The 14,754-nt window shown below is 40.1% G+C and overlaps 1 protein-coding gene across 1 annotated transcript in view; it reads right to left on the bottom strand.

Annotated features, from left to right (window-relative positions):
• NOX4 (NADPH oxidase 4) overlaps positions 1–14,754 on the bottom strand; it is a gene marked incomplete at its 5' end in the record, with an annotated part of 102,581 nt that overhangs the window by 52,473 nt on the left and 35,354 nt on the right. Inside the window, one exon of the mRNA XM_082278934.1 lies at positions 5,869–5,929. Within this exon, the coding sequence (XP_082135060.1) occupies positions 5,869–5,929 (61 nt within the window). The remainder of the gene's footprint in view (positions 1–5,868; positions 5,930–14,754) is intronic.

A 14,754-nucleotide genomic window follows, 5' to 3' on the forward strand; every position in this document is an offset into this window, starting at 1 on the left:
AACTACAGCAACATCCACATACCAAGTACATAATGTATCAAAGGATAAAAATAAATTTACATCATTAAGCCATGTGATTTTCTATAATCATCACATGATTAAAAAGTGCCTGGGATATGCAAAAAGGTGGAAGTTTACAAATAATAGGATGGATCAAGAAAGGACTTCTGTGTAGGAGAAAATTTCCTCCAATGCAGCTTTCTCACCCAAATATCTTTTTTCCCTCTAGACGTAAAACTCATTAACTGTTCAAATTGGATTTGACTCAAGTTACACTGTTTTTGGTACTAAGTCAGCTGGAGTTCAACTAATGTAAAACAATCCAGGTCTGGAGCCAAAAATTCAGATGTGTTCACCTTCAGCATTAGTTCTTTAATGAGAGGAAAAGGGCTTTCAGCCCCTTTTAGTCAGTAAACTAAATCTGTTCTCCTTTCTCTTCAATCTCTTAATCCTGCCTTTTATTGTGCTTTTTTCAGGACTAAATAAATAATGAACATTAATGACAATGAAGAATAAAATCAGTGTTCTTTACAGTACACTATGGCTAATTATACTGTTAAGGCATATTAGCTTGCCAGTAAAGTAACCATATTATTTTATTTCTAATGTCAAATTATATTAAAAGGAAACACAATTAAACCTTTTTAGCATTCAGTTCTGCTATCTTCCTCAGAAGTGTAAGTAAGATTCCCTGACAATACAAAAATTGTTAGTCATAAAATCTAACAGTGGAAAATAACACCTATCTCATCTCTGTCCTGTTCTTCCAAAACCACACACCGATTTTGCTGGAACAACTGACAGCAGCACGTCATTAACACCTTTACACCCTGCCAGGAATCTCATGGAATAACTAAACACAAAAAAATGTTACTATGGAATGGAAAAGGCCCAAATCAAACAGAGCTTGAGGTAATAGCAAAAGAGTTGACCAACTGTTCACCACCAGTGAGTAGATGTTTTTAAAGAAACTCAGTAGCATTTACAGTGAACCTGGGACAACCTTGTCACTTCCTGTGGGCAGACTTTGTAGTCTTATTATTCCTTCTTGTCATCTCCTGCTCCACACATTCCTCCAGACAGAATCAAGATCCACTAACAATACAGTAGATACTGACTGAGTGATCTACTACTTCAATACATCTAAAACTGTTCTCAGGGTTACTGAACACAAAATATTGCTTCTTTGCTAGATCCTACACTTGCTGATAAATTCCAGGTAAGCACAGGAATGCGCAGCCTTGGGATGCTTCAGGCATCCTCTAAATCAGGAGCTGCAAGGGCTTAACAAGGTCATGCAGATACTCCTGACAAACTCTCCCAGACTAGAACATTCAGATCATTCTTCCTTCAGAGGCACTTAAAAGGTATGTCATTTTCTTCTGGTCAACAGGAGAAAAATCCTTAGTCAGGCTCCAAAATCCCAAACAACTGCCTCCTTTTTTTTTTTTTTCTGTTTAAAAACAAGTAATTTGGGGCGTGTACTGTTTGCTGTCTCAGGTCTTACTCTTTAGGGAGTTAAACAAGATCCATGTTTTCATACATTTGTCATGTTCTGGAAAGTTGTTGTTTTTAACTGAAAAATGGTTTGTTTGTTTGTTTTTCCCTCCTGAAACTTCCTGCTTCAAAGCTTCCAGAAAAAGGACTGTGACAATATGGAACAAAAATTCCCATCATAACATGTCAGGATTCAAAATAAGGTAGCCTGTACCTGAAATGACCCAGTGACCAAGCATAACCTCATCTGTAGCACAAAGAATTAAGCAAAGATACATATTTTCTGATGAGAGCTGGACTTTATGAGGGTGAAGCAGATCAGTACTCCATAATCTGTCTGTTCTGGCTCTATGTGGACAGTTCCTGCACACATCACCACCTCCTGCTGCCATGACATTTAGTAACCTAGCAGACAGAACTCTCAGATTCAATGGTGGTACTCAAGTGCTCTTATGGCATCCTCACAATAAATATCACACTGCCCAGGACAGGCCTTGCAAATGTCTCTAGGAACATACACAACTATCCAGCAGGATAAGGTCACTACAAGATTAAAATTATAAAAATTACTATAGAGCACAGAACAGCAGCAGTGTTCTAAACACGGTCCCACATCAATTTGTACCAGCAACACACTGCAACATAACAGCAATGTTTCACTGCCTTAAGGCATGCAGTTCACCTCAGCACCTCTGAGTGCTATGTATTTGTTTTCCTCAAAAACACATTGCACGGCTCCTGAAGCCTGTTAATTCTGCATCATCAATATCACTTTCTGTCTCACACCCTGAAGTTAGTCTAGTGAATGAGACACATTGTCTTGATACACTGCCATGTCTTTTTTCACTGCTGTCAAGTTGTTGGATGCAAGGCATGGCCCATGGCCTCTCTTTTTCCCTCCAGAGATGCCAGATGAAATGTCAGCTTTAAAACTAAACAAGCAGTAGTACTTGAGGCAGCAGCAAGGACAGAAGAGACATAAGGCTGATAGATGAAAACACTAAGGACAAACTAGACAGTAAGTGGGACAAAAAAAACCTTGAAAAAAATCCTGTTGTAAATACTAAGCCAACAGTTACTTCAAAGCTGAAGGAAAAACAGGTGACCACAGATACCAAGAGAAGCAGAACAAACCAGGTATTTAGAGGGGGTGGGCAGTAACAAGATCAGTTTATTAGTTCATCCATGTATCTAACAGCTCTGACCGGTGTGTGAGCCATTGCAGGACCCTCAATGTTACTGTAGGATTTAAGCATCCACCAGCTCAGCCTGAGGAAGCCAGGCTGACTTAGCTCTGTGCCATGGGGCTAAACCAACCTGCACAAGTGCAATCACCACAGATCAGCCACTATAAACACATCCTAACTTGGGCACTCAAGTCCTGATTGGCCAAATAAGCCATGTTCCAAAGCCACAGGTTATACAGTGCCACGGAATGTTTTGTTAATACAATAAGTGCTGGCTTAAGCAGCCACATGTCAGCACAAGGACAGCAAGTGCATAATCACAAACCCATTTTTAGGGAGGTCTCTAATAGCTGTTCCCCATGGCACGTGGCAAAAGATGGAAGGAAAAATCAATTTAGAAACCTTTACGTGGGAAAAATCACAACCAGTTGCCAATGAACTAAACTACCTACCTCTGAGGCAGTGAGATATAGAGATAGATAGATAGATAGATAGATAGATAGATAGATAGATAGACAGACAGATATACACTCTTTACAATGAACAAAGAGAAAAAGGTATGCTTGGGGCCTAGCTTGTGTCATCCTAAACTAGACATATAAACAGGTCAGAGGTCTACAAAGGAAGCAATGGGAATCATCTCAGGTGAAAGAATGTGCTACAAAGGCATCTGAGGGCACATTACAGCAATACCAGTGCCTGTGTGTCTGTTTTCTGTCATGAACATGAAAGTTAAGCACTATACAGTTATTAATACCACCACAACATGGGTAAGAAACAGAAGATCTCAGATTTGTATTGGAAGAGGAAAACTGGAGTGCCTACATAATGGAAGGGAAATTTGTGCTTTTATCCAAATCTGCTTCTGAGGAGGGCAGATTCTCAGCTCTTCTAAGCTCAGATGGCACCATTTTGTTTGAATGGAGCATGGAACAGGGGGTCTAGATTACCAGCTTGTTTGCAAAGGTCTCAGAGCTACTGTTTCTGGAGTTCCTTCCTCTCTTACCTACTCTTCTGTCCTACATTTTCCGTTATTCAAATAGTTGGTTTTAAAAAGCAAATAACAGTATTGCCTGAAAATCTACTAAGTATCAGCTCCTATGAAAAGCCTTATTTCTAGAATGACTGACTTTTCCAAAAGCCGCTTCTTCCAGCTTATTTTATATGAAATCTAAAATTATAGACACTGGGATATGGGCAATGAATGACTTTCTATCAACAGCAACTTCTCATCAGGGGTTGAAAATACTATTACCCCTTTTCTCTTGACATGCAATTGCTTTCCCAGCCTACAAAACAAGGTATTCTATTACATTTTCAAAATATCGGTCAGAGAGAGTGTTGAGACTTGACCCAAAACAACTTGCAGAACTGGTTTGCCAGCAACCTGTACCCCCTCTCCTGTCCTTACAGCTAGTGGCAGGAAATTGTTCCTGCACCACATCTGCCTGGTGCAGGTAGCAGAAGCTAAAGCTGTCCAGAGAAGAAATACCTCAACTAACCAGTTCTTCTCTGCATTTCTTTTGCATCCTTTTAATTTAGGCTTGTAATTGAGCTCTCTGAAATAAATTGTCAAGTCTCTTTGGTGTCAGGTATAAACTGTCAGGAATGGGAAACAGTGATAGAAAAGACAATTTTAATAAACAGGACAAAGGCTGAGAGAATAGGTCATGAAAAGAGCTCAAGTGACAGTATGTCTCATAAAAACTCCTCCAGTCTGATATCCTGTCTGCAGAAGCAGCCTTTAGAGCATGCTTAAGAAAGATAGTAAGGAATGTGGCAAATACAATAATCCTTCCTCAAACAGTCAGCAGATTAGAGACTATTAATTGTCACAGGGCTTAAGGGAACGAGTGAGAACAGGGCTCCATGGTACAGATGCAGCATAAAGGGCTGGGTAAACTGTCTGCTTCTCACCAGCACATTTGACACTGGGAGAGATCTCTGTTTAGCAAACTATTACAATAAATGGTTTCTGTAATGTGACAGTGTCCTGAATCTCACACAGTCCAACCCAGACAGACCTTCCTCTCAGTGGAGACTATAGATACTGACTTGGGAGAATAATACTTAAATGCTAAAAGAGAGCAATTCGCACCATGGAGTTAATCAGAAAACTTTAAAGATGCCACGTATTTTGGAAAACTCATTTAGCTAGTACTTCTCCATCCCACTTTTCCAAATAGCCTGATGTCATCTCCCATGTAGGAATGATGATTAACAACAAAAGAGCCATCATTCTGAGGCTGACCAGAGGCTAATCTGCCCCTGTCTGGCCAATGCTTCAAGCAAGAAGAGAAAATCAGGGGGATTACGGAATACAGGTGCATATGGCATTGCCTTCTCAGCCTTTGCCTGTCGAAGTCTTGCAGAGGCAATTATGCAGCCAGACTAAGAAAGTTCAACAAATATGCATAGACTTACTGTCTCTGCATTGGTCTAATCCCTTTTAGGGTGACAAGCTCATTTGGCTCAATTCCACAAACACACAAGCTGATACAAATTAACATGGAGAACACTTCTTCGTAAGAAATGAACCAGGCCCTGCTGTGAATCTGTCTTCCTTACAAGGAAATGCTATGCTGAGCAAGAACAAAGGCAGATGCTAAGGAATAAGGACAGCTATCACTTGAGCATACAACTGTCACAGGGAGCACCAAATTGCCATTCTCTTCTGCAGGGAATCCTGGCTTCCACCCCTGGTCTGGAGGACATTCAAAGAGCAATGGAAAAGCATGGAAGAGCATGAAAGCAAACCTGTAATCTCAGGGTACCACAGGCGTTAATTAACCTGGCTGCCAGCCAAACCATTGGCATCAAAATCCGCTTATCTGGGAGCTGCACACTTCAGCATTTCTGCAGACACTACTATGTACAGAGGCACTGCACCACACAGGGATAGCAGGCTGCCCAAAAACAAGAAAAAGAGGCAGAAATGGAGGAATGCTGAAAATGATTACAGTTCAATCAGAAGATCTGTTAGTAGTTGGAAAAAACATGTTATTTGAAGAAATGGTACATCTGAATAAAGCAGGGATTGCATCAAGAATGTTATAAAAACAACTTTGGGAAAATAAGCATGAACAGTATCTAGTGAGAATACACCACAGTGTGCCGAAGCCAGACAGTGAAACAGTTCAAGTAAAGGCATTTGTCTCTGAAAAGGAATTGTTTTTCTACATACCTGTCCAGTCTCCTACTACTTTTAGGTGGACCCCAAACGTTGCTTTGGTATCTGTAGGGCACTAAAAATATTAAATATATTAAGCACCACTTCTGAGTAACAAAAAAATAACAAAATGCATTCAAAGTACAGTTGTTAAGACAGAACCCAGTGCAAATAGGTCATTCCTGAGCAACCATACCAGCAGCTGTACCCTTTAAAAAGCAAGTCTATCATCAATACAGTTGGGGAAGCCAAGCATACATTCAGACTTAACCATTTCTTCTGGTCCCAGAGGAGTCTGGATGCTTGCTTGGGGGTGTGATTTGGAACAGCCACTTCACTAAGCAGTACTCAGCAAGATCATAGAATAATAGAATGGAAATACTCCTGTACTATTGATACATCATTCAAAATCAGGAACTGCCCCACCAATCTTAAGGCATTTAAGAGACTTTTGCTTCTTGAGTGTCAAGGCCCATGTTTTCAAGCTGATCATTCTCATACAACTGATGCCTTCTAAATGGAAACTGAGATTTTGCTGCACCTCACAGGAGCTTACAGTTTGCAAAGGAAAAGCACCAGATTGCATGGTGCCTCATAAAAATCACTTCGCAGCCACCATTCTCTCACTCTACACATTTGCCCTCACCTCAGGGCTATTGATTGTCACTACCAACACAGGAATGTTATCACTTACAATCTTATCCACATCATGTATCTATAAACCTCCAGTCAAGGACTAAGGACCGCCCTCAGTTTCACTCCTTGCTAGCTAGAGGGACATTTCAAATGCGCTGCCTGGACAGCCAGTATACCAAACGATTGCTCACATAAACAGGACAAGCAACTATCACTCAAGAAAAGATTCTTCACTTTCCTTCTATAAACCAACACCACTGGTTTCCTTTTTGATAACAGATATTACTCCTGAGTTTTGACCCCTTCCTTAGAAGCTGTTAATGGTCAATCCAAGCTCTATCATGAAACCAATACCCAACATATGATGCTCTGACCCTTTTCTTATTTTTTCTACTACTAAAGACAGACAGAAGTTCTGAAGGAAGGCCTTAAATTCAAGGAACATATCTATATTATAAATAAAAGGGGCCCAGGTAGAAAATCCATGCACCAAAAATGTGCCAAGCTTATGAAGACATTTCTTGGCTCTGTTCTGGACCTTTGCCAATAGTGTTCCCAAAATAATCTGTTCTGGACAGTGTGAAACCACTGACCTCAGGGCTGAGAATCAGTGCCTATCAGTTCTGTATTTAGCAGCAGACACAGGTAAAAGATTAGTATTTTCTCTATTTTGGCAAACCTAAACAGGGAATACAAAGTCCCGGCTCATCACTCCATTTTCCTGAGGGGGAAGAGCAATCTTTTTACAACTACTGATTACTAGACAGACTTACACGTAACTCCTTATCATCTTTCAAGTTTTTCTATAAAAATGAGCTACAAAAACCCACAGTCCCAAATATTTCAGCAAGTCTTAGCCTTCAAAGAATAGCAGCATCAAGGGAGGAATGCAGACAAACTTCACACAATGAGGCCAGTGTTTTCTATGTCTCGTAATATCTTTCAACAAAAATATCAAGACTAATTCTCCATATAAAAGCAGATAAGCAGCCTCTCAGGTGGGAAGTTGTACACTGGCACCAAAAAGGTCTGTTCTCCTGGAGGCTTCTGTAGGGTTTATTTTTCACTCTGGACTGCCCCAGGGCTCTCTGTGTTTCACAGGAGGTTGACTGATTTTCTTAGTCCAAATATCCACAGTCCCAGTTCAGCACATGTTTTATAAAATCATTTGTAATTCCCTACTTCCATGAAGTTAATGTCAGAATACCTCTTGTCTCCAGCCAGAAGAGGTTCAAACCTGTTATACTTTACATCACCCCTATGACTAACTCTTTTCTGCACTACCCTGAAAAGTTATCCAATAAAAATGTGATTTATTTCTCTTTAGACCTTAGGAAACCTATTTTGGTACTTATAACTGGGTATGAGAGATCCTCACAGAGGTCTGGAAAAATCTCATTGTGCTGCTAAATCTTACCAGAAGAAACATGCCAATCTGGGCTACATGGAGTGAATTTCCTCCAGTTTAAAAGAGAGAAAGAACGTAGGTGATCCAGCAAAGGGCACCAAAGCAGTGAGAGGATTGGGCAACCTGACATTCAAAGAGGGGTCAATATGGGAATGTGTTTGGGTAACCCAAAGAAGAGAAGGTTTGGGGAGATGTCTGTCTTCCAATAACTAAACAAACAGCTGTAGAGAAGATGAAGATGCTCTTTCTCTTCAGCACCGTGCATCCCGAGGGGATACAAACTTTGACAAGACAACAGTCCAGGAGCACAAGTTATTTCAGGGGAAATTTCATCTGGATATACGGGAAGTGTTCTGCATCATAGCATAGGCGGCCAGGGAAATGGTACCATTTCTCCTGCTAATTCAGCTTCACACGACCCTGAATAACCTAATCTACAGCCTTTGCACCAGAAGGTTGAACCAGATGATCTCCACAGGCCTCTCCTGACTTTCAGACTTTCCTGTGTGCCTATAATTTTAACATTGAAATTTGTATTTATATGTTTTTAGTGCACAGAACACTTATTTTACCTCTTTCATTTCTGCAAACACAGTTAAGACTCCAAACACTGGCTTTTTCCCGACTGTTGGAGAATATATTCCAGCAGCTTAAGAAATATTCAAAGACAGTTTTTCAGAAGTTTAATCATGAAAGTGGGTAAATTTTCCTGTGTTATTAACAGACCACTGGGAATGTGTAATGAAGTACAATGATATATTCTCTTCTATATTTAACCTTCATGAAATCACAGAATCATATGATAGCTGAGACTAGAATACACTCTGGAGATTGGCTACATCAATCCTCCTGCAAGAGCTGGGTCTGCAACAGCAGATGGCCCAGGAGAGTTTTCAGTTGTGCTTTGAATGCCTCCAAGGATGGACGCTCCACAGCCTACCTGGGCAACCTGTGCCACCCTCAGAGAAACAGTGGGGTTTCTCTGAGGTCCAGATGAAACTTCCTGTAAATCAGTTTGTGTTGTCCTGTCACTGGGTGCCTCTGAGGAGACTAACTCTGTTTTCTTCACTTGTCCCTCAGTCTAGCTCTCTCAGCTTCTCCTCATATTCAGAGATGCTCCAGTTCCTTAATCATCCTCATGACTCTTTGCACCTCAATACATCCATGTCTCTCTTGCACTGGGAAGCCCAGAACTGGACACAGAGCCCCAAATCTGTCGCTGATCGGAGAAGGCTCACCTCTCTCCATCTGCTGGCAACACTCTGTCTCATACAGCCCAGGAAGCTGTTGGCTTTCTCTGCTGCAAGGGCACATTGTGGGTTCATGGTCACCTCGGGGTTCATCAGGACTCCCTGGCCACTCTCTGCTGAGCTCCTCTCCAGGCAGACAACTCCCATCACGTACTAGTACCTGGGGTTATTGGCTAAATAAAGGTGTGCCAAAGTGGCATCCAGAATGTATCCTGCCCTCTCTGAAGTGGTGAACAAAAACAATTTAAATTATTTTGAAACTGTGTTTTGGCAAATAACATTTGGATTTCCCCCTTCTGCTTTTAACCCGGGAGCCCTAGGAAACAATCCACTGTACTATGTTGAGGGTTACATGCAGCCCCTTACTTTTCCTTTATTGCCCAGTACACTGCCCAGTGGAAAAGTACAAAGATTAGTCAATCTTAAAACAAACAAACAAAAAAAACCCCACAACTTTATCTTAGGTCCTTTTCCTTAAATCAACCTTGTTTTCCAAAAAAGGAAATCACTAACTTGAATAGTCTGTAATGAGAAGGGAGAGTAGACATCATTAAACTAAAGGTCACAAGTGCTTTTCAGTAGTTCTTCCCACATTTTGAACTTGTTTGCCACACTCATTTGATTAAAATGCTATGATACACAAATTAACTATTGCAGATACTGTAATTACATGAAGTAATGTTCCCCTTATTCTAACCTCAAGTGATCTACACCTTTTACAAGTGAAAGATTTTATGGGTATGAATGTCTACATTTATCAGGTTATCTGCCTGCATTTGGTCCTTCTCCAAAAACAACTGGAAGCAAAGGAATCCTGTTAAATTTAATAGAGCTGTGCAGATTTACACCCTCAGAGAAACCAAACTATGTTCTTAGTATTAAGTAAGGTGGAAGACTTTCCTCAGTTTACAATGCCTATTTTTGTATATATTTTCACATTCAACAAAATTATAGTATTTTACATGTAGGCAAAATTTAGAGAATACAAGTTGATCTGCATCATGATAAAAGAACAACTTTCCATATAATTTTTCCTTTTTTTCTTCAAGCTAACTTGGAATACAAATGCAACTTATCACACAGGGATTTTGCAACAATCCCTGAAGAACTTTATGCTTATAAACCACCAAATTAATTACATTCACCAGTAACTGCAGCTCTACTATCTGTCTCTATGTCAAGATTTAGATGATAATTTTAATAAACTGAATAATTTAATTTATAATGCACTACTAGATTAATACATACTTGAAATGTATTTTATTTAATAATTTTATATTGTGATAACAGTTCTCTGTTGTCCTCTGCCTTGCTTTTATATGAATGCAAAGTGAGCAAACTAATTACTGTTAGATCACAGCAGTTCTATTTTATAGCCACTGTATAATGGCCCCAAGTTGCGCCAGGGGAGATTTAGATGGGGTATTAGGAAAAATTTCTTCACCAAAACAGTGGTCAAGCATTGGAACAGACTGTCTGAGGAAGTGGTGGAGTGACCATCCCTGGAAGTGTTCAAAAGACATGCAGATGTGGTGCTTAGGGACCTGGGTTAGTGGTGGACATGGAATTGCTGGGTTAGATCTTTTCCAACCTTTGTGACTCTATGATTCTATACCAGTACAACCATCTGCTCAAGGTGATGAGCAGTGGAGAAATCTGTGCATGAGAGCCCAGCATAAAGCAACTGAAAACTACGTTATGAACATCTGTGCTTCTAGCTCAGAGTACACTGAATATTTAGCATCACTGTTTATCTACTCCTAGTCAAAAATCCTGTCCAGAACAGGAAAAAGGACAAACTTTACTGAAGTTATTTTAATGTTATTAAATACTATTCAATATTTTAAAATACTCTTTTTAGGCCTTGGGGTGCTGGCAGTGTGGTGAGACAACATCAAACTAGCAAGAAAATAAAAAGTTAATTCCTAAATGCTTCCAGTTCTTCTGTGCACCTCTACCATAAGAACTGTGAAGCCTCTTTAGAGAGGTGTTAAGTTTTGATTACTGGCTATCACAGAAACACTAATGCATTCACCAGGATAACACTGAGGCATATCTGTGATCAGAAGAAAGGAGATGAAAGGGATGCCCAAGTTACATACCCCTAGTGGCTCTCCAAAGAAAGCTCCTCACAGGTTCCAGTGGAGATACTGCTCTCAAGTAAACTGCAACACGGTAAACATCACCTTCTGCGTTTGGTGCTGCAGTAGGTGGCCTGAACAGCGTGCAAAATTACAAAGAAGATCTGTGCTACAGCTGGAAGAACAAAGTGTCTGATTGGGGGAATTAAGAAGCTTGTTGTGGGATTTGTTTACATAAAAGGAAACTCCTTTAAAGAAGCCTTTCACTTTGTGGAAAAATCCATTATATGGATTTGCAGATATTCTGGCAGGGACTGCAAACAGTGCAGAGACCCTGTTTCCATGTTCCTGCCTGCCAGGGTGAACCAGCTGCACTGCAAACCCTGATTCATCAGTCCATCCTTGCTCCAGACTCAATGAACCCTTATCTAAACCAAGAGAAACACATTAGGGACTTGGCATGTTTGGAAGAGAGGCAGAAGTGGGGGGGGGGAAAGAAAGAAGAACTAAACCAATGTATTTTTCCACCTGTAAAAGGGAAAAAAAAAGAAAAAAAGAGAAAAAAAGAAATAAAAGGTTTTCAACTTTGTCAACTGACAGGAAAATGTGAACCTTGGAAGCTCAGTAAGATGCAGCTTGTCTGGTTTCATACAGAACTGCTATAAGCATTCCTAAAATGATTCATTCTGACATTAGAAAATGGAGAGGAGTAATGATAAACACAGGCATGCTATATAAAGGTAGCCAAAAAATAGTAGCTAGACTTCAGTCTGACTCATAGGAGGTGAACTCTGTAACACTGGGCTACCTCTGCTTTAACTAATTAATCCCATAAGAAGCAAATTTCAGATGAAAAAAAAGTTACTATGTGGAGTTATTCTTTGAAACACATTTCTGCCTAAAAGGCTTGGAGATTTTTTAAAATGTCCCTGTTTGTTTCTGTTTCATGTTATTTTACAGATTGGATTTTGGTTAAAAGCTTTTCCTGTTAGAGACTTGGCCTTACAGCTATCCTAATTTAACTGGCAGACATGATATCATAACATCTTGAATGTGGGGAAATCCTAACCATGGAGCATGATTTAAGTATCAAGGGTGCCTGGATGATCAAGGCAAGACCACCATGCCTCAAATACCCATGGCTTCAGCCAGAGCCCTTCCATGGTAGAGCCAACTCCCAGCAAGCAGCCCAGCAAGCAGCTGCAGAAACATATCCCAAACACTTTTCACTTTCCATTGCCATATACTCCTTTCTGTACAACCTCAGACACCTGCAGTCTAGCTAGCGGAAAAAACACACCATAACACTGCAGGATGCATCACTGGGCAGCTGCAGTTCCAAGAAGGATCATTCTGGTCATCTGGGGTCTAACTTCCTCTGTAACACAAACCACAAACCCACACCCACAAATTCCCATGAGTCTGTAAGTTCAGCATTTGCTAATTCACTCCCTGCAATCTCGGTTGTTACGTTACTCTCAGTGTTACAAAAAAAAAAAAAAAAAAAAAATCTTTGTTTTCTTTAGGTCTCAGTCTCTGAGATTCCTATCCATACAATCTACTTGTTCCTTGATTTCACTATTGCACCACAAGAAAATGCAGATCTTTAATATAATGTTGTCTTAGGATTGTAAATAGACCAATAGCTGTAAAATATATACAATATTGCATAAAACAAATAAATTGCTGAATATATAATACAAAATTTTTTAATTTGTTTTCTAGCAGGTCTGTATTAGTCCAACTGCTACTCTATTGCTGCTATGGATGCACTATAAAGGTACACTTTTAGAGACTAATCAGCATTTCTCTTCCTCTGCAGCTCAACCAAGGCAAAAAACTTGCTGACTACCCTTTCACCCCAGCAGGCATGTTACACATCACAGAGTCACAGAATGCTCAAGTTGGAAGGAACCCATAGGGATCATCAAGTCCAACTCTCTATAACAGAGTAAGTAAAAATGTTTCAATGCTAGCAATATTCAGCCTATATAATTTATGCATCTGAAGTTGCTGGCTCAGAGGGGAAAAAAAACCAAATCACAACAATTCAAGATGCTCAGGATGCAAGCCTTTGTACCTGGAGGAATAAAAAGCAGAACAATGCTTCTGCCCAAAGCTGCCCCTCCAAGTCCTCCAAGGGTACACAGACACGTTGCCAAGCAATGCTGCACGGAGCTGACAAACATAGGACAAGGAAACTGAACAGCACAAAAGGTCCCATCATCCCCAAGCAAAACTATAGGCCACCTCCAGACTCATGCTAACTGGCTCCCCGTGGTGTGAGACACTCATGGAAAGAGCCATCAAAGGGTCAATACGTTTTCCAGTCAGATCACCACCACCTTGAGGAACCCTGTGTCCCTCTGAACTCCCCTACCAGCACACACTGTATTTTGCCAGGTTAAAGCAGAGAGCCCCACCAGCCAGATGGTCTTAATTTTACGACAGCAAGAGGCAAGGCCCTGACTTTCCTCTAATATGCTGTCCACATGTTAACTATATTCATGCTTAAAGCTTGTGCCCTGGTTTTGTTCTTGTTGTTTGTCTGGGGGGAGGGTGTTGTGGGGTTTGTTTTTTTATTTTGATGTTCTCCTGCAGTTCCTAGACCTTGCTCTAACCTGACTTAGCAGCTAAACTAGAAGCACTATCTCGATGGGAGAAAACACATTTCTCTGCTAAATTCAGTAGATGGTTATTATGTATTGTAAATTTACTTTCATCAAATCAAAAAACTCCAAACCCTGCTTATTAGAGAGATCTGCCACCTTCTGTTTAAACTATCTGCTGAAGAAGAATTTGGGATTTCGTGAACTTGAATGTAAAAATTTCTGTGTTCCCTTCATCCAAAAGGGTCAGATTTTAAAGTTTAAGTAAAAGTCAGGATTTATGTAGGGTTTTTATACAGACCCCACAACTGTTAATCCCCAAACCAAACAAACAAGTCTAAGGAAATACTAAAGACATCTGCAATATTAATCTATTCTATTTTTGCTTTACTTAAATTCTTCATCAAACAGCTGCTAGATATTCTACTTCTGTGAAGAGCAGACATGCTCTAGGGATTTCTTTAGTTTGCCAGCAAGATACTTCACCATTTCCCTAAACACTCTGCAAATCATCTCATAAAGACAAGTTTCATAACTATTTGCACAAGATATTTAACAAATCTTATTAGAATGTCATCATGTTAGATTTTGTTTTTATTGTATTTATCTGACAGTATGAACTTAGCTCTTGATGTCCTTACATACTTCTTACTCAGGCAACCTTCCAACAATTTCTCCATTTTTTTATGAAGTATTTCAGAATTTGGCCCCTAGGCTTTTCCTGTTGTGGATAGTTTATTTCTTAAGTTTACAGTGCAGGGCACATGCTTCTCCATCATCTCCTTATGCAGAACAAAATTTCTCACTTAAAAGAAGCCTAGAGCAAAAACTTCTCTGCTAGACTGTTACAATCTTCACTGACTTTAAATGAACCCTGGATCATCCAGGGATAAAGACAACTCTGGGTCTAAAAAGCA

This window comes from Coloeus monedula (genome assembly GCF_965178545.1).
Source record: "Coloeus monedula genome assembly, chromosome: 3".
Classification (NCBI taxonomy): domain Eukaryota; kingdom Metazoa; phylum Chordata; class Aves; order Passeriformes; family Corvidae; genus Coloeus; species Coloeus monedula.